Here is a 19,942-nt window from a genome sequence, read left to right on the forward strand (position 1 = left end):
GGGGGACACCTCCGGAAGGAAGTACAAGGAACAGGTGGCTGTAGGAGGTGTGTGTGTGTGTATGTGTGTGTGTGTGTGTTATGGGCTGAGTTGTATTCCCCCCAAATTCATATGTTGAAGCCCTAACCCCTGTATATCTCAGAGTGTGACTGTATTTGGAGAGAGGGTCTTTAAAGAGGTGATCAAATTAAAATGAGGTCATTAGGGTGGGCCCTAATCCAACATGACTGGTGTCCTTATAAGAACAGGGAGAGACACCAGGGATGCACACAGAGGGATGACCACGTGAGGACACAGGGAGGAGACGGCTGTCTACACGCCAAGGAGAGAGGCCTCAGGAGGAACCAGCCCTGCCCACACCTGAATCTCGGACGTCCAGCCTCCAGGACTGGGAGACGATAAGTGTCTGTGGTTTAAGCCACCTCATCTGTGGTATTTTGTTATGGCAGCCCTAGCAACCTAAGATAGATAGATAGATAGATAGATAGATAGATAGATAGATAGATAGATAGACAGACAGATAGGTAGGTAGGTAGATAGGTAGTAGATAGATAGGTAGATAGATAGATAGATAGATAGGTAGGCAGATAGGTAGGTAGGTAGATGATAGACAGATGATAGACGGATCTCCATAGATTTTGTTAAGCACAAAGACTGGATGAGAGAATTTTCCTGTACTCACCCCCATCTTTCCTAGGACATTGGCTCCACAACACGAGGCAGGTGTAAACGTCCCACTCCCTGCTGTACCCCCAGCCCCAGAGCGCCCCCTGGGCTCATCCAATGTTGGTGGCAGGAATGTGTGCAGCTCAGCATTCACAGCCCCACAGGAGGACCAACAGTTCCCTTGATGGCGAGCTCCCTGGGGGCAGGCCCGGTGCTGGCTCAGCGTCCCTCTCCCGGAGGTGCTCACAGGCTCAATGACGGAGGGAGAACCTAGCGGAGGAGGGCTCCTTTCCGCCAGACGAAGAAGTTTAACTGCATTCCCCGGGCCATGGGGGGTCATGGGAGGTTTCTGAGCACAGGGGTGCTACAGGTCCCTGAGCAGCTCCATCTGCCTTGGGGTGCAGAACAGAATGAGGGGGGCGTCATCTGAGGTCCAGCCCACCAATCCCCCATCCCCCAGGCCACGTGGGTGGGGGTGCAGTCTCTACGGTGGAGGGGGGAAGGGGGTAGCCTGGTGAGGACTCCTCACCAGCCGGAGCTCTGACACCAGCGGCAAACACCCTTGGCCCTTTCTGGGCCTCCACCTTCCCGCCTGTAAAATGGGCCGTCGGACTTAGGTCCTTGGATTCCACGTGAGATTTGTGACCTTTTGAAAGGGTGTGTATTTAATTATGACTCGTGAGTTATTCTCGTTGTGAAAAAGCAAATTCTGTGGGCAAAGAGGAGTCTGTCTCTCCTACCCTCCTAGTCCCCTCTCCTGCCCCCTCTCAGGGGGCTGTGTATTGCTACATACATTGGGGCCGCTGTGGTCCCAAGTGCCACATAATCCCCTCCTCACCCCTCTCCCTGCCCTCACCTCCTACCTCTCTCTCCACCCCCTTCCCTCCTTCCACGCCTGCCCCTCTGGCCTCCCCAAACCTGACAGCTCACCGTTAGAGTCTTTAGTCCCCTCTGCCTGGAAGGATCTTTCCGCAAACTCCGCACAGCTTGCTCCTTCTCGTGAATCCAGCCCCTCTGGACCACACCGACTGAACTGGCCCGCCTCGTCCTGCAGAGATTCTGTCCCCCAGATGGACGAGCTCTCTCGGCATCATGGCCTGTCCGAGGCACACAGGGTGCTGTGACACTTTTCCTCTACCAACAACACTCGTGAATATGTCTCTGTGCACATCAGCAAGTGTTTCTCCAGGGCGCAGTATTGGTTTCCTGGGGCTGCCGTAACAAATTACCACCAACCAGGAGGCTTAAAACAAGAGAAATTGATTCTCTCATGATTCTGGAGGCCAGAAGTCCAAAATCAAGGTGTCACAGGGCTGTGCTCCCTCTGGAGGCTCAAGGGGAGGGTCCTTCCTGCCTCTTCCAGCTTCTGGGGCTCCAGGCGTTCCTGGGCTTATGGCTGCATCACGCAGGTCTCTGCCTCTGTCTTCACCTAGCCTTTTCTGCGTCTCTCCTCTTCCGTCTGTATAATATAACACTTGTCACTGGATTTAGGGCCCATGTGGGTAATCCAGGATGATCTCATCTCAAAATCCTTATATCCGCCAAGACACTGTTTCCAACTAAGGTCACTCTCACAGGTTCTGGGGGTTAGAACTTGGACATACGTTTTGGGGGCCAACATTCAACCCACAGACAGATGGACAGACACGAGTAGAATTGCTATGTCAAAAAGGGTATTCACATTTAAAGTCTTTCCAGAGGCTGCTGGATTGCACTCTCAGTTTATCTAGGGGCAATTTTCACGCACGCTTGGGCACAGAGCCAGACTCATCAGTGAGACCGAAGCTCAATTTACTCTCAGGAAGACTGACATGGCGATGGGGCCGGGCCCAGAGTTTCACGCACCACTGACACCGGCCCAGGCTGCGAGCCCCCTGCTTCGGGGAGCCCTGCCTTCCTGGAACATGAGGGCTGGGGGAGCCCAAGGCAGGCTAGGGGTTTGGGGGGGCACCTCCTTCCTCATCAGCTGTCCTGCCCGGTGGCCCCTGGGCCCGGGGTGGAGTGACTGATGCCTGGGTATCATGGGGGAGCCCAGGCTTCCGCTGAAGCCTGGACCCCAACACCAGCCCTGGATGAAGAGTGTGAGAGCCTAGGGGGCAGCAGGGCCCAGACCCAAGCAGGCTGACAGGGAGTGTCCAGGTCCTGCGTGCTCTTCCTGGGGGACCCTGGGAGGCAGGGCTCCATAATGCTGCCTCTCCCTTCAGAACTGGGTAACCTGTCAGCTGGCCAGGATTTCCTTCTCCCGGTATGTGCTGGGAAGTCTCTGAGGCTTCCAGAGGCCAGGACCCCCTGATCAGCCTTGGCCGGATAGGGGCTGGGTAGGCAGAGGCTGGGGCCAGTTGTAACTGAAGGAGACCGTGCAGCCTAGGGGGCCTAGCCCAGGACGGGCTTTAACATCTGCCCCTTAGAAGCTGTGTAGCCCCCCAGAGCCTCTGTGTCCTCCGCTAAGTAATGCTGACAATCCATTTCTAAGATACAAGTGATAACCTAAGAAAAGGGTCCTTATCGTCATTATTATGGCCTGGGGGGGAAATGCAAGTTCGAGAGAAGAATGTTCTAGCACCCATAGAAGGGCACCAAAGAGGGAGTGGCCGAGCCCTGGCTGCGGGGTGGCCGGGGTGGGGCGGGAGCCGGTCCGAAGCGCAATGGCGCCCCCCGGTGGCGGGTGCGCGAAGTGCCCCGCGCGTCTGGGCGCCGTCCCCCCGCCCTGCCTTTACGTCCGCGGGAGCCGGCCTCGGGGGAGGCGGGTCCGCAGAGACCCCAGCCGCTGCGCGCGCCCGCTCGCCCCCTCGCGCGGGCTGATCCCCCCACCCGCCCACTTGCGCAGACAAGCCCCCCAGGAGGCCAAAGAACCTCGGATACTGGACCCCGGGAGAGGGCGGAGGGAGAGGAAGCCTCCACCCGTTCTGCAACCTGACATTAAAAATCGATCAGGAATTTATAATATTTATTAATACATTTATTACATTTCCTGCGTGCCAGGTAATCATCCTCTTAATCCAGCGAGGTGGGTACCAGTGTTCCTCCCATTTTAGAGATAAGCAAATCGAGGCACGGGGAGGGAATTCCACGCATACCCAGATGGGGAGACCGAATTTCAGATGTGGAAAAAGCGGGTTTCCTGGACCGGCACCGCCCACCGTGCAGAGGAGGAAATGAAAAGCCGTTAAGGGCGCTGCCCACCCTTTATCGCACCGACTTCGGCGCCGCAGACCCCACACTGGGCGCGGCTGGGGGGTTAGAAGCAGCCCCAGCCCTGCCTTCCGGATGTCGCCCTCCAGGTGGGGAGGGGAATATTCAGGGGAGGAGGAGGAAATGACAAAGCCGGCCCCACAGCTCCGGGAAGGAACCCAAGCAGGATTCTGCTGCACCGAGGTGGGGAAGGAGGGAGCTCGCCAGGGCTGGGGAGGAATGAGGGGTGCCGGATGGGGAAAGGATGCGGGCAGAGGAGAGGAAAGCCCAGAGAGGGATCCCAGGGCCAGAGGGGGCCACAGCCCTGGGAAGGCAGATTCTGGAGGCCGGCAGCTGAGGTCCCTCTGAAGAAAGGAAGGGGTGTCAGCCATGTGGGGCCCTCTAGAGCCTCCTCAAGGGGGGTCATGAGTCCTAGATGCCCCCCTTCACCCCATAGAGGGAAAACACGTGGAGATGGAGCTGAGCTGGCTCCTGCCTTCACCCACCCTGTGGTCTCTGCAGGACAACTCCCTCTCTGAGTGTTTCCATGGGTCCACCCAGGCCTGGACCAATCATCGCACCCTGTAGCTCCTCTCCCTCGACTACAGATGTAGGGAAATGCCCTGAGCTCTGAAGGGCTGGATCCCATTTTGGTAAAAGGACTTTGAGCTCTGGAAAGAAACCCTTCACCTGGTCCCCGCTCTATTGGGTGACCCCGCAGGCCATGGTCAAACACCCTGGCCAACACAGCCATGGTGGCCTCTGGCCCCTTCTCCCTCCCAAGGCCCAGGTTGGGGGGGGACCCTTCTCAGCCACCTGCCACCTATATTCTTTCACTTATTCATTCAACAACCATTGATTGAGGAACTACTCTGCTAGACCCTGTGCGAAGTAAGCTCTGCAATTTTGGTGGTCTGCTAATATTCAAACGTGCGTATTTTCTTTTATACCTTTATTTACATTGAAAATCCTAGTTTTGGAGAAACCACTGCCCGACACATACTGAACACTGCATGAGTGGGAACAGCTCTTCCTGGGGTAGGCGGCTGAGACATCAGGGTTTATTGTTACTGCAGCACATCCTAGGCTGACCTTCCTAAAACCAGGGTATGCAGTGAAAAATAAGTCTCCTCTCAGCGGCAGTACTGTTATCAGATCTTTGTGCTGCTTGCCCCAAATACCCTCTGCTCCTCTGTGAGCATCTACCACCCACCCCCCTGAGGCCAGCTCAGGTTTAAGGCGTTTTGGTGGTGCCCAGACGCTCCTTTCAAGGAAGGAAGCGGCAGTCCCCACCGTCTCTCCTTCCTGCATTTGGAAGCAATGGCTCTATTCCTGTGGATCCCAGAGCAGAGTCAGGAAGGCAAGTGATTAGGAGCTGGGGGGCTGGGGTCACCTGGTCTGGCCCAAATTTCAGAGCTTGTCCCAGAGGGCACTAGACTATGCCATTCAGGCCCCGGATCCCTGCTGCCCTGGGGGTGGGCAGGGCGGAGGCTGACCCCAGCTGGTCAGGGCCCTTCTGTAGGGGGCCAGTGCTCAGAGGAACCCTGCCCTTGGTCGCTGGTCACAGCACCAGGCCCTGCTCACACCCCAGGTCTCCTGCGCCTTGGCTATGGGGAGCTCCTGAGGAGGAAGGTAGAAAACGGCCCTCCCAGGCAGGCTCCCAGAGCGCCTCCTCTAGGGAAGCAGCAGAGGGAAACCAGCCCAAAGGCCCCCGGGGTGGCTCTCAACCCTTGGCTTCTCCGGTCCTTGCCCCAGGGGTCAAACTCGGATTTAAAGCTGAAAAATGCCTCTTTTTCCCAATTGTGTTTTCATTTATTTATGATAGATGTAGAAGGAGAGGAAGGTTTATTTCCTGGAAGTGAGCTGTCGTTTAACTTCCTTTTAAGAATTTGAAATCGTGCTTTTTTTTTCTTGATTATGAAAGGCATCATGCTAAAAAAAGTTACAAAGCCCAGAAACATATAAAGGAGAAAATAAAGATTACTCACAGTCGCATCCATGCTGTCCCCTTGAGGCAAGTGCTCTAACTGCAGGCTGGAGATACAGTTCATCTGCGATCCAACAGGGACTCTATCCTTGCAGATTATTTTTAAACATTTATCAGAACCTGTTGCTATGCTCTCAGGCTTCTTCTTCAACCACCATAGGAACAAACGCCACAGTTTGTTTTTAATCTGCTTTTTTTGTCCTCATGAAATGGATGTGTTTCAGGGGCCGGCCCAGTGGCGTAGTCGTGAAGCTTGCGTGCTCCGCTTCGGCGGCCTGGGGTTCGCAGGTTCGGATCCTCGGATCCTGGGCACGGACATATGCACCACTTGTCAGGCCATGCTGTGGCGGCGTCCCATATAAAGTGGAGGAAGAGGGGCACGGATGTTAGCCCAGGGCCAGCCTTCCTTAGCGAAAAGAGGAGGCAACAGATGTTAGCTCAGGGCGAATCTTCCATACACACACACACACACACACACACACACACACACACACACATATACACAAATGGATGTGTTTCAGGCTAACAACTATAGATCTGTGTGTCAGGTTTTGTTTGGTTAGTTCTGGAGGCTGCCTAGTATTTTGCTCCAGATAGATAACGAAATTTTTTTTAATCAATTCCAATAAATGAACACTTTTCAATAAACTTTGATGAACTTTGTTTTCCATTTCAGTTATAGCAACCTGGTTCTCTTTGAACTTGAGCAAGAATACGTGAAACGTTTCTATCATTTAAAGTGTGTTTTATTTCTTAATATGGTGGATTCCTGGGAGTTGATTATATCATCTGGTTTATATCTTTTGTTGTGAATTAAATATTTAATAATAGTATTTTGAAACCACTGGAATAAATACAATCAAGGCAGCTTTCAGAGAAACTAAAAATTGACGTTTAGAAAAAGCTCTATAGGCTGGCCCCGTGGAATAGTGGTTAAGTGCGCGTGCTCCACTGCTGGCGGCCGGGGTTCGGATCCCGCGTATGCACTGATGCACTGCTTGTCAGGCCATGCTGTGGTGGCGTCCCATATAAAGTGGAGGAAGGTGGGCACGGATGTTAGCTCAGGGCCAGTCTTCCTCAGCAAAAAGAGGAAGACCGGCAGATGTTAGCTCAGGGCTGATCTTCCTCACAAAAAAAAAAAAAGAAAGAAAGAAAAAGCTCTATACATTTCAAAATCTTTTTAGATAGTTTCATTGTACCCAAGGAAATTTATCATTTTGTATTCCATCCAATTAAGTGGAGAAATACAAGTTTATAAGATACACACAAGCAAATTGCACAACTGTTTTCTCAAAAACTGACATAACAAGGAGAGATGTTAATTCAGATTTTTCCTACCTACTTTTTATGAGTTCAGTTGCTAAAACGGACACGAAATTCGAAACTTACATGAGGATTTTGAAATAAATAATATTTGCACCTTTAAAATTCTGCCTTTTCTACCTTCAGGCCCTATTTTTAAAGTCTGGTCCTTATTTGAAAACGAAGCAATTTGTGGATACAATATTGAAAATCCAAGATGACATAATCAGACTTTTACCCTTTAATGTTAATACAATCTGAGTTCAAAACAGTACTCAAGGAACAAATAGGGGGAAAATCTCCCCAAAGCTTTATTTTCAAACTAATAGTATGAACCTATAGTGTTGATTTTTGTAGCACATATAATCTTTCAAAGCTTCGCACAGTGTTTTAAAGTTTGAAGTTAAAGACTTGTGCTCTTCTGTACAAATTTTTATGTCCATGGGTTTTATCCCCTAATTGGCCTTTTTTCCATGCCCAAAAGTATAGCTTATTTTATTTTCTTTCAGCTGATAAAGTTTATGATCAAAAAATGTATTTTATATATGTAACGATACGGCAAGAGTTCCCTTATTTAGGACATGTTTGTAATATAATGTTAAATGGGCCGGGGGAAGGACTTAAAATTGTACACACACTAAGATTATTTTTATGTGAAAATTCAAAGGAAAAAATGTAACAAAATTAGCAAAAATTAATTGGTGGCCAACGTGGGGGGAGAACAGATTCGTTTGCTTGCTTATTTTTCCCTTTTTCCTACATTCCAAGTGTTTTGTGATTTCGTTTGCTTATGAAAAAAAAAACAACTAAAAATGAAAAGACGTTTTAAACACAAAATAATACAAAGTCTATTTAATTTCATCTTCCAAAAATATATTTTATTGGGCTTTTTTGTGCTTATAAGAGTAACTCATGTTCATAGTGCAAACATGGAATACTTAGAAAAAATATAAAAGAGGAAATTTAAAAATTACTGATATCTAGAGATAGTCCCCATTATCATTTTGGTGTACGTACTTTGATTCTTTTTAAAAGAATAATTGTTTAATGGAATTGGAATTGGAGTATATGTAGAGTTTCTTTTCTTTTTCCTTAAACATCAGGAGCATTTTCCATGATTTACTTTTGTTATGAATATTATTTTTGGTGGTTGCTTGAGTCTTCAGTATGAATATCCTAGGATATACGTGTCATCATTCTGTCATTGTAAGCTGCTTTTACAGATCATGCTGCATTGAATATCATTGTACAAAAAATTGTCACTTTTCCCTTTTTCCTTGAGATGAAGTCCGAGAAGTGAAATTACTAGGGCAAAGGGTAAAAACATTTAAAATGCCCTTCTTATCTTTCCAAACTACCTGACCAAAAGGGCTTTAATTTATGCATCCGTGGTTAACGATAGCATCTTTTCATTCTAAAAAAGAAGAAATTTTTTTTTTTTACTATTTGAAGATAAAAAATGCATCTCGTTCTTTCAATGACCATTCTTTTGATGACTAGTAAGGCTGTAGTTTGCCAGCCTCCTGTTGTTCTTTTCTGTCAATTATGTATTCAAGTCCTTGGTCCATTTTTTTTTCCCTGTTAGGATGCATTTATTTCTTATCCATTTTAATAAGTTCTTGATAAACCAGAAATATTATTCCTTTAGTTGTAACACTTATGACAGATCTCTCCCCAGATTGTTCTTTGGCTTTTCATTTTGTTTATTACCACTGTTGGCATGCACGAGTTTGCATGTTCACGTAGCGAAATATATTGGTTTTCCTGTGTGATTTCTTCCAGGGCTTTTCATGTGTTAAAAACGCGTCTCCACGCTCACCTGAATGTTCCACCTAGATTATTAAATGTCCTCTTTTTATGTCTTTAATTCGTCTGGAACTATTTGAACGAATGGCATGAAACATAAGTGGAACTTGACTTTCCCCAAACAGCCAATTCTTTCGTTACAGTGATTGATACTGCTTTTCCCTTTTAATTTCCAGTTCTTCTTTTTATCATGTGAGAAGGTTTTACATTTACTAGAGTCCCCTTCTGGGCCATTCCACTCGATTTCATTCATCTGTCTATTCTTGAACCAACATCTCACAATATTTTTACTGAAACTTTATCTTTTCATATCTGGCACGGCAAATTCTCCATATCATTTTCTGTTTCAAAAACATCTTAGTTATTCTTATCAATTTAGTCATCCAGACGACGTTTAGAATTTTGAGACATTTCCCCCAGATCACGTGGAACTTTGATGGGTATTACATTTGTTCCCATCCAGGGCCACGGTAGAGCTGTAGTTTTCTTTAAGTAGGTCCTGCTTAAATCTTAGTATTTCTAAAAAATGTATTGTGACTGTCATACAGTGGATTTCCCCAATCACCCCTGCTCAGGCTACTAGTACTAATTATTGTTAGAATAACAGAAAGAAAGTGATTTTTTTTTTTTGCTATTCATTTTGTATGTAGCTACTTGCTCAACTCTATCACCAATTCTGAGAGTGTCTTAAATGCTCGTTTTGGGGTTTCTAGATGGGCCAGCACACCTACAAATAGAGATGCTTCGCTGTCTTCTTTTTGACAGTTACCCTTCCCGCTCCTGTTTCGTGCTTTACTGCGTTGTTTAGGCCTTGCAGAGAAACGTTCCCCTGGCACGTGATAAAGGCATCCTTGTTTTCCTCCTGATTTTAATGGGAATGCTTCTGGTAGTTCCCATGTTCCATCGTCTCTGATAGTTGAAATACCTTTTTAAAACCGTGTTCAGAAAGTCTCTCTCGTCGAAATGACACATGGGAGGACTAAAACTAGATGCTAATTTTTTAAACAAAAGGGGGTGATGCGTCCAGCTGCAGTGCGGGCGCCAGGTCTTAACTACAAACCCTTCAGCAGAACTGCATTCTTGACTCTGCATGAATTACGACTCACTCTGCTTTTGCTTTAAAAACGAACAACAGCAAGGATAAAAACACAAAAGCTTTTATTTCCAGTTTTTAAATAACTCTCGAGTTTCAAGAACGGATGCCAACGTTTTCTATGGCCTCTCGGAGCCAGTGTTAAGACGACCAGGCTGTCCCCGTCACCTGCCCGTTTCAGATTTCCAGGGTCGGGTCAGCCTTGCGTTTCCTGAACAAAGGCCCGCAGTCAGGATCAGCGTCAACCGGGATTTGGGGGCATTTGGGGCTGGGTTCCGAAGCCTGACGTCGTCCTGGAGGGGCCCCCCGGCCGTGGGTCGGGGTCAGCGAGCGCGGGGCGGCCACCCGCTCTGTCCGGTCTCCACCCGGGAATTGCCCTTCCGGGAACTTTTCCCCCAAAACCCCCACGGGCAGAGCCTCCTGGCCCGGAGCCTCCGGAGGCCATCCCTCTCTGCTAACTTTCCCAGCTTCTTCCCCGGTTCTCTCCGAGCCGCTTTTCGCAATCCGGTGCCCTCTGCTTGGTTTCTACGGGTCGCCCCCCACCGCCGGCGGCCAGGTGGACGCTCCCGGCGCGGACGACCCGGCCCACCGAGCACGTGGGGCGGGAAAGGGGAAGGGGTAGGGGGGGGTCCCAGTCCAGCTCCGCCTGGCGCCGCCGCTGCGCATGCGTCCTGGCCCCGCGCCGGCGCCGGCTGGACCCTCCCGCGTGCCGTCCTTTCCCGGCCTGCCCCGCGCGGCCGCCCCCGGAAGTGGACCTCGCCGCCTCGGGAGGAGTGAGTTGGTGGCCGAGCCCGGCGGGTTGTTGGCGGCGGCGCAGGGTGCCGGAGCCCGAGGGGCAGGGGCGGGCCGGGTTGCCGCCATGGCCGGGAGTCGGGACATGTTCGACGCCATCGTGATGGCGGATGAGAGGTGGGTGGCGGGGCTGGGCCGGGACCCGGACCCCCGCCTCTCAGGTCCGCGCTCAGCGGCCGGGCTGGGGGGTCCCTCGGGCGTGGGCGTCGGCGGAGCGCCCCGTGGCCCCGAAGGCGGCGGGCACGTGTGGGGCTGAGATGGTATTGATTCTCCTTTACTCCTCGGCCCTCCGGGCCCGCCTCCCCCGTCCGGGGCTGCCCCGAGCATCTGCTCGGCCCGATGACCGCCTTCCTCCGGGGACGCCCCGTCCTCGGGTGGAACGGACCCCTGCCATCTGGGCGCTGCCCCTTTTCCTTGTTCATAGCGGTGGGCCATACGGCGGCATTCATGGACAGGCTGATAGTAAATGTGTCAGACGTCATCGCTTTCCCTTCGGAGCCCCTGGGGAGCCCTTAGGCCGGTGACAGGGCGAGGGGGAGGAGTTGGGAGTTGTTTTCTGGCTGTCTTCAGCGCCCGGCCCACTTGAGACGTAAAAGACGTCGCTTAAGAAAGAGTGAACACTTAACCATCAGTCGCTGACATGTATTTGGAGCTTCCTGTGCATCTGACATCGCGCTGAGCGTTGCACCCCCCTCGTCTATTTTAGCCCCACTTGTGAAGTGGATCCTGTTATTCACCCTATCTCACAGATGAGGAAGGTCACTTCAGGGTGACACAGCCAATAAGTGGGAGCTGTACTCTCTGCCTCCTTGGGGCTCCACACACTTCATTCATCTTAGGTGACTGCAGGTTAAGGTGGTGCTGCTTCCACTATAGAGCTCTCAAAATCAGAGCCTTCGTTATACTCCAAGCACCACGGTCACCGTACGTTTGTGGTAACCTGATGGCGTTCCTCTCTGCTAGTCTACTGAGATGTGATGAGAAGCCCTGTATATAGTGCAGTTTTTTGAAGCAGTTGACCAAGTCGTGTAGCTTATAGCCTCCCAGAACTCTGGCTTGCTAACAGGCTAGAGTCACCTAGGAGATTTTGAAGACTAGATTCCTGGGCCTAACTCCAGACTTACTGAATATCAGGGGGCGAGGCTCTTGAGTTTGTATCTTTGAAATTTTCCCTTGTGTTTCTGGTATTCTACCAGGTTTAGGAATTGCTAATTTAGCCCATCCTCCTCATTTTGGAAGAGGCAAATTGGGCTTCAAGAGCTACAGCGACTTGCCAGAGGAGAGACTTAGGAAGGGTGGAACCTAGGTTTTCTGACTTAAATTCTGTACTTTCTCTACTGTGCTGTGCCCTGTCTTGCTGGGTCTGGGTAATACGGGAGAGAAAAGATTTCCCAGGAAAAATACTCGTTCTCATGTGTTTTTGATCAAACTTGTTTCTTCTCCATCACAGGTTTCATGAGGAAGGGTATCAGGAAGGCTATGAAGAAGGCAGCAATTTGGGTATAATTGAAGGAAGACAACATGGCACATTACACGGAGCTAAAATTGGATCTGAGGTAAGGGGGAACCCCCATTTGGAAATGAATCCTTTTCCTTTACAGTTTATAATTTGTTTTGATGATCCGTATGATGGAGCCAGAACTTCAGGCCTCTTGAAGTGGCAGTAGACTAGCTAGAATGTTGATGGGGAAATATTCTTAGTGCAGAACCACCAGAGTGTACTGCTGTATAGAGAATGAAATTATGCGGGCTGGAGAATGAGAAGACAAGTCCTCCGTCACCTCAGTTTACATTGGGGTGTCCTGGTGCTGCCTCATGTCTTCAGCCAGCTGAATCCTCACCCAAAAAAGGGGTGCCGTGTGTCACGTGAAAACATTCCATTCACATGTGCGTTGGAATTCCATGAAATTTATAATTTTCCTTTTCTTCTGCCCTTCATCCTAGATTGGCTCTTGCTTAGGGAGAACTGGCCCTAAATGGCAAAGTCTGAGGTGCTCATGACTGTATTAGATGGCTGTTGCTGCAAAACGAATCTCCACAAAACGCACAGGCTTAAGACAGCAAACATTTTAGCATCTCATACAGCTTCTGAGGGTCCAGAGTCCAGGAACGGCTGAGCTGAGTGGTTCTGGCTCGGGGTCTCATGATGTTGGGGTCAAGATATCAGCCAGGGCTGCAGTCATTTGAAGGCTTGACTGGGGCTGGGAGACCCACTTGTAAGGTGGCTCACTCACACAGCTGTTCTCGCCATGTGAGCCTCCCCTCAGGGATGCTTGAGGGTCATCAGGACACTGGAGCAAGTGGTCCAAGACAGCAAGGCAGAGGTGACGTTGTCTGTTATGCCTGGATTCAGAAGTGTGCGCTGCCTCTTCCCCTGTGTTCTGCTGGTTATATGGGCCACCCTGAGACAGTCAGAGGGGACTGCACAAGGGCATGAATACCAGGGCGCGCGGTCAGTGGCACCGTCTTGGAGGCTGGCTACCCCACTGATGCCTTGGCCTCCTATCTTCCGTGGCCTGATGCTCAGCAGGTTCTCCCAGAACAGCACTATAAGAAGCACCACTGCCCGCCGCCCCTACCTCTTGTTTGGAGAGTGGACAGTTAGGTCAGGGGTAGCTTGTTGCTTGTTAATCTCACGCTGAAATGTTTTGTGAATTCACAGATCGGGTGCTACCAAGGTTTTGCCTTTGCCTGGAGATGTCTCCTGCACAGTAGTGCCACTGAGAGAGACAGGTGAGGCTCGAGACTTCCTTCTTCTTCAGTGTGGGCACCAGGAGTCCTGGTTCCACAGCTTCCTGTGACCTTGGGCGTTAATGTCTCAGTCTCCCCATCTGCAACATGGAGAAAATCATCAGGCCAGACTTGAATGTTGTCGTGAGATTTACAGGAATAGCAGATAGGAGGTGTGGACACGTTTTCAGTGTTTGGTGAGCACTGGTTGTTACTACTTCTCAAGAGTTCTCACCCCCCTGCCTTTTCCCTGGAGGTCTGAGAGCACTGAGTGGCTTTTAGATAACCTGCCGACAAAATAATGTTGAAATGGGTTGCATGTTCTCATTCATTTTTCCCATAAGCTTCTAATAAACAGTACAATAGTCTTGGCATGACTGGGGCTCAGGAACAGTGACTCTGTTGTCACCAGTTTTTTAACGTAGGCAGCTGGGGCTGTTAATGAGAATGCGTGTAATGTTTCACACCTGTCTGGTACTTGAAAGCATGGAGTAGATGTTGGCTCTTGTTTGTATTGTTCGTAGCCTTTTTAAACTGTTCTTACCGTGTGCCACCCACTGAAGCCCTGTGACCGTGTCGCATCTGTCTTCATTCTTAAGCTGGAAATGACCCCTTAAGTACAAGGCACACATGGTTTGGCCGTCCTGCTGCTCGTGGGAGCCAAACTCGTGGTGCCCCATCATGCTGGTGCCCCTCATGGTTCTGATGCCTGGTGGCTTTGCCCAGTCTGGGAGAGGGTGAGGAGAGTGGGTAACAGAGCAGGGAAGGTGGCGTTTCCCTGTCCATGCGACTCGTCTTATTTGAAATATTTTGAATTTCTAGAATTTGGGCCACCGCCATATTCAAATGTAAGAACAAGGATGCTCGCACCTGAGTGTGATGATTCTGGGGTTGCCTGCCCTCGGCCTCGTCCGTGTCCCGGGGCTCCATTTGCATGAGTAGTTGGGAGTGGCCTGCACTCGTACGTTAGCTGAGGGGCTCTGTGAGGACTCAGCGGGAGCGGGAGCGGCAGGGTGGCCTGTGATCTGGCTGGAATAGCGGTTGGCAGCCTGTGGCGCCACTGGGTGGCAGTCAAAGCCGAGCTCGGCTCTCCAGTCGGGTCCACAAAAGGGCCAGGGGAGGCTCATCCTTGGAGTTCCCCGTCAGTCTCCCTTCTCCCCAGCACCAGTCTGCTGGCTCCTGGAGGAGCGCCGCATGGTGCGGGAAGGTCCCAGGCCCAGGGGGCTGCAGCCCTCGCCCCGGAGCGGGAGTTCCCTGACTTCTTAAAGCCGTGCCCAGTCTGTGCGTCAGGTAGGGGAGGACCCGGGGTGGTTGGCACGAGGCTGGTGGAAGGCCCCCCCACCACAGTGCTTGAGGGGCTCCCTGAAACACAGCCTCAAAGCCTTTCTCTTGGAGCAAGGGTTGGCAGATTTTGGGGTTTTATAAGTCAGTACAATTTTTTAGAAATGGTAGAAGGCTGTTAGAGGATCTTGTGCTTCATGTCCCAGGGAAGGATGTTAGAAGAGAAACACCTGCCCTCTGCGTGGTCATGCTGTAGAATAAGGGGCTTTAACACCCACGAGGCCACAGGGAGCCTCGTGGTCTCACAGGAAAGGATGGGGCTTTGTTTACGTCAGGGGCTGGAGCTTTTTGACAAACACGGAGAGGCGTCTTTGCCCGTCTGCGGCCTGGTGAGACTGTATGCGGCCCGGCACTCGGCCCGGCCTCCGCTCCGGGGCTCTGGCATGGTCATCTTGGTTCCCTCAGCCGGGAGCAGTGCGCACCCTCCTGCCGTGCTGGCCTTGTCGGGGCGACGGGCTGGCGGTGTCTGGGGTGGCTGCGCTGACCAGAGAGGAAGAAGTCACTACTCGTGGAGTTGAAGACGGGTGGCGTTCCTGGTATCATGTGAGCAGACGGCCCTTTCCTGCAGGTTGGCCTCTGTCCTCCATCGCCCTGGAAACGGGGTACTTTGTTGCATTAGTTAACTTGCTTTGGCCTTTCCCAGGTTTGTATTTTCTCGGAGAGGTGGCCATCGTGGTCCTGATGAAGGGATTTGCCATTGGCAGACTTATACACGTGTCTGAAAACAGCAAATGTTGGTAGGGGCTCCGGGGTCTTGGCTGATTACATTGCTGCAGGTCCCTCCTAAGGATCAACTCTTTACAGATTGCCGTTAATCGAGTATCTGGCTTATTCCTGATGCCCTGATGATCAGACGTGCTCTGGGGAGGGTGCTCGCCAGGGTCCCCTGTGGTCCGTTACCCGGACGTGCTCACATGTGAATTGTTTGACCCACCCCGCCAGGTGAGAGCCCTGGCCTCCAGGATCCGGTGGAAGTGGGGTGACTACCATTTATTGAGCGCCTACTCTGTGATCGGTTCTGGGCTTTCTGTAGATTATTCATCCTCCTGAAAGCCCGTGAGGTCACTGTTGACCCCCCGTTGTACAGATGAGGCCGCCAGGGCCCAGGGAAGTTACGTGACTGAGCGCCTTGGAGCGGTCGTGCTCAAGGCTGCCCTTTCTGCAGAACCGCCTGGCCTCCCAGCAGAGCTCTCTGTCCTCCTGGGAAAGGGAGCTGAACTCAAACACCAGATGCTGATGTCTGCCCTCTGGAGGGGGCGGGCGGCTGACTGGTTTAGCTGCCGCTGCACTCCCAAAGGCCGGGAGCACGAGTTTCTCGGTCCTGGAAAATCCCCAGATCCAGAGCAGGCTTGGTCGTGCCCGGCGCTGTCTTTCTTGTTGAGTTTTGTCTGTTCCCATGTCTGTGACCCGGAGCAGCAGGCTGCCTCAGTCCCTCGGCTCCACGGCTGGGACGGAGGCATATCTGTAAGCTTGGTGCGCGCTGGATGGCGGGGTGTGGGGTGTGGGGTGTGGGCGAGAGCACGTTGCTAGGAACCTAAATATTATTTAGTGTAATGAGAAAGTTAATCATCCAGCTTCTGAACCCAGGCGTGCTCTCACACCCAAGGCCTTTAAGTTAGAGAGCAACAGAGTCCTTACGTAAGCTGAGCCTGCTGTGTACAGAGACTCAAAGTCTTTATTTCTGTGTTTTACAGCAAAAAGATGAAAGTCGTAGAATCGCTGATCGGAATGATTCAGAAATTCCCCTATGATGACCCTACTTATGATAAACTTCACGAAGACTTAGACAGAATTAGAGGGAAATTTAAACAGGTTTGTCCACTGTACGTTTGTTTGCGCCTTTCTCTGACTCAGCTGACCCGGCCCCGGGGGCTCACTCCGCAAGTGGTCTTGGGGCTGCCTGTGCCCTGCGAATGGTCAGTAGAAGCGAATCGTTTTTGCGTCTCGATGTAAGAAAACAAGGCAGTCTAGAGAACAGTGTTAGAACTTCTTTCAGGGTCGGTGGCATAGACAGGAAAAGCTGCAGCTAGAGTCAGAGTTATGTTCTAATTTGGGAGTAAAAATACACGAGATTTAAAAAACCATCTTTTTTCTTTTGTGTTTTCAGCTTTGTTCATTACTAAACGTTCAGCCGGACTTTAAAATTAGTGCACAAGGTTCTGGACTTTCATTCTGAGGATGACAGATGAACAAAGACGAAACATCAAGGAACAGATGTCCGTATGTTAAGTGTTTAAAAATGTGATTAAAGGCAAAATGATGGGGTATTCATTGTCCTGTAGGGAGGGTTCCAGTTTGGCCAGTGAAAGGACTTCCTCCCCCAAGGTCTGCCTCTGTCGCCTCGGTGCCCCCACGGGGCCCTGAACATAGCCCGGCCTTTTTGGCCCCTGTCTGCACTGCTGTCTGAGTGAGTCCCTGGCAGAGCGCTCACAAGGCCGCTCACTGCTGGTCCGTAGTCTGTTGGCCTCACCACTCCTCCAGCTGGACAGGCCTTGCTGCTTCTAGACTGGGGTTGGCTCTGGGTAGGATTGCCCCCAAGCCTGGACTCTGCTCAGAGGAACAGTTTTTTAAAAAAAGAGTGATGGGATTGACATGAAATAAGTTAATGGCAAGTAATGACAAGCACTGTGACATCTGTTGAACTTGAAGACACGCCAGGTCTGTGTGCTGGGCTTCCCATGTTTTATTTAATCCCTTCAGTAGCCCATGAGGTAGGTGTTATTCCCGTTTTACAGATGAGGAAACTGAGGCCCACGGGGACTGTCTGGTCCAAGGGCACCAGGCAGCAGGGCTGGGGCTCTGATGCCAGCGCCCGTCTCACCACTGCCTTGTGCTGCCCGCTCTGGAATGTGTAGTTGCACCCACAGTTGGGACCCCTGCCCTCAGGTCCAGATGGCAGGTCCCCGCTGTGCTCCCTGGAGCTCTGGGGAGTCCACTGTGGCCAGTGGACGTGGGCATCTGGCTGAGAGGATGAGAGGCCAGCCCGGTCCCGAGGGAGCCTGGACACGCTCTTCACTCTGTCTTCAGATGGGCGTGGGGCTTTGCTGCATTAAAAATGGTTAAGGGGGCAAATACTGTAGACTAAAGACTGAACGTCAGGCTACCATTGTATGTGCAGACTCTGCTGGAGCCGCGCATTGAGGACTCTGCGTCCTTCCTTGGAGTGTGAGTTCTTTCATCTCTCAGCCCTCACAAGTGTGCCGAGGGAGAGAAAGAGCTGTCCGTTGTTGAGGGACGGGACTTGGGCTTTGTCCTGGCACGCTGTTTCAGGTGTGTGTCCCGCTGTGGAGGTTCCTCATCTGCACCCCTCAGTTCTGGGGGAGTCCGTGTGCCGGGTGCTCTGCCTCAGACACGGCGCCTGTGCCACAGCTGGCTCCGGGAGCCACTGAGGCCAGCAGCGCTCTCGAGGCGGGGGCTTGAGGGGCTTTGGTTGTCTTCCTTGTGTTTCCTAAGTTACCTGTTTTGATCATGTATTATTTTTATAATTGGAGAAAAAAATAAATAGCCTGTTTTCCAGCAGAAGGCTGTGCGGGACCATGGATAGTGTGACGTCCAGCCAGCTCATTCCTTGCTCTAAGGGGTCTGGGGTCTGAGTGCAAAGGAAGGCGTGCGTAGATCGGGCAGCACCGTGCAGCTGTCTGTTGCCTTTCTGTCCGCATGTTTCATTAACACGTGTAGAAACCGTTACTGAGAGAGAACGGTTGCCCAGGATGTTCAGGAAAGGGTCGGTTCCTGCTGACCTTGGCCCAGCCACCTGCCAGCGCTTATTACTAATCCTTCCTGCCCCACACTCCCTCACTGTCTCTCTCAGCCTCGCCCATGGCAGGTGTTAGTCGGAGCAGCAGGCAGCCACTTCCTCTTCTGCTCTCCGTCCCATGGGGCCAGCTGCCTCGCTGATCTCTTCTTCGGGGCCCTGGACGCTGGACTTGACCAGTGCCCGCCCAGCTCCTTGGAGGACTTGACCCAGTTTCTGAGAACCCTTGGTCGCCCCAGACGGACCCGTGGATTATTGTGCACACAAAGCCCGCCTTCACAGTCACTGCCCACTCCCTGGTCGTGCTGTCTGCAGCGACCGGTCCAGGAATGAGCACGGCTCCTCTCTGGCCGATGAGATGGTAGTGGAAGTCTTCCGGGGAAGGGCACCTCACTCCTGAGAGAAGTATCTGTTTGGGAAGTTGTCCCATGGGGCTGTGGCACCTGGAATTACTACAGGCAACTTGTACCTCGGCTACAGATGCAGCCGCGCCTGGGCATGGCAGAGCAGAGAGCTGGAGAGGACCGGGCCCTGAGACATCTCCGGGCAGCTGGGCTAGCCAGCCCCTGAGCCGCGATGCTTACGGCCTCCACGTTCTAGGAGCTGGTAGATGTCCTGGTTGGTCAGGGCCGTGTGGGTTGGGTTTCTGTCATTTGCAGGTGAAGGTATCCTGCTTGCCCTATTCCCCGTCCCATGCTGTCCCCTACTTCTCTGGGATGGTGACCCCTGTCCAGACTGGCCTTGAGTCCCAGAGCTCTGTGGGTTGGACTTCCTCCCTTCCCAAGGCTTTGCCTTACTCCCTGCTTCCTCTTGGAAACTCCCAGCATATTTTGTGCCACTTATGTGGCTAGGGCCACCATAACCAATACCACAGACTGTGCAGTTTACACAACAGACGTTTATTTTCTCACGGTTCTGGAGGCTAGAAGGCAGAGATCTGGGTGCGGGCAGGGCTGGTTCCTCCTGAGGCCTCTCTCCTTGGCGTGTAGACGGCTGTCTCCTCCCTGTGTCCTCACATGGTCGTCCTTCTGTGTGTGTCTGCGTCCTGATCTCCTCTTCTCATAAGGACACCGGTCACACTGGATTAGGGCCCACCCTCGTGACCTCATCTTACCTTGATCACCTCTGTGGAGACCCCATCTCCGAATACAGTCACATTCTGAGTGCTGGGGGTCAGGACTCCAACACAGGAATTTGGGGGACACAATTCAGCCCGTCACAGCCACCTGTCTGGCTGTCTGGACAGACTGTGAGCTGAGGACTAGGAGAGAAGAAAGCCATTTTACTTAAAAGTTGAAGT

General features: G+C 51.6%; 1 protein-coding gene across 1 annotated transcript; it reads left to right on the plus strand.

The window, feature by feature from the left end:
• Positions 1 to 10,806: 10,806 nt before the first annotated feature.
• LTO1 (LTO1 maturation factor of ABCE1) lies at positions 10,807 to 19,942 on the plus strand. The gene is made up of 5 exons (XM_058526190.1): positions 10,807 to 10,934; positions 12,268 to 12,373; positions 13,480 to 13,550; positions 16,583 to 16,700; positions 16,996 to 19,942. The coding sequence occupies exons 1-5, from the start codon at positions 10,885 to 10,887 to the stop codon at positions 17,062 to 17,064; spliced, it is 414 nt and encodes a 137-aa protein (XP_058382173.1). The 5' UTR covers positions 10,807 to 10,884; the 3' UTR covers positions 17,065 to 19,942.

Source organism: Diceros bicornis, chromosome 31, assembly GCF_020826845.1.
Source record: "Diceros bicornis minor isolate mBicDic1 chromosome 31, mDicBic1.mat.cur, whole genome shotgun sequence".
Lineage (NCBI taxonomy): Eukaryota > Metazoa > Chordata > Mammalia > Perissodactyla > Rhinocerotidae > Diceros > Diceros bicornis.

Excerpts from the sequence above, each read along its gene's own strand:
- LTO1 (XM_058526190.1), top strand. The coding sequence starts at position 10,885 with ATGGCCGGGAGTCGGGACATGTTCGACGCCATCGTGATGGCGGATGAG. Across the intron at positions 13,551-16,582 it reads AGTGCCACTGAGAGAGACAG|CAAAAAGATGAAAGTCGTAG; the intron begins GTGAGGCTCGAG and ends TGTGTTTTACAG. Across the intron at positions 16,701-16,995 it reads TTAGAGGGAAATTTAAACAG|CTTTGTTCATTACTAAACGT; the intron begins GTTTGTCCACTG and ends TTGTGTTTTCAG.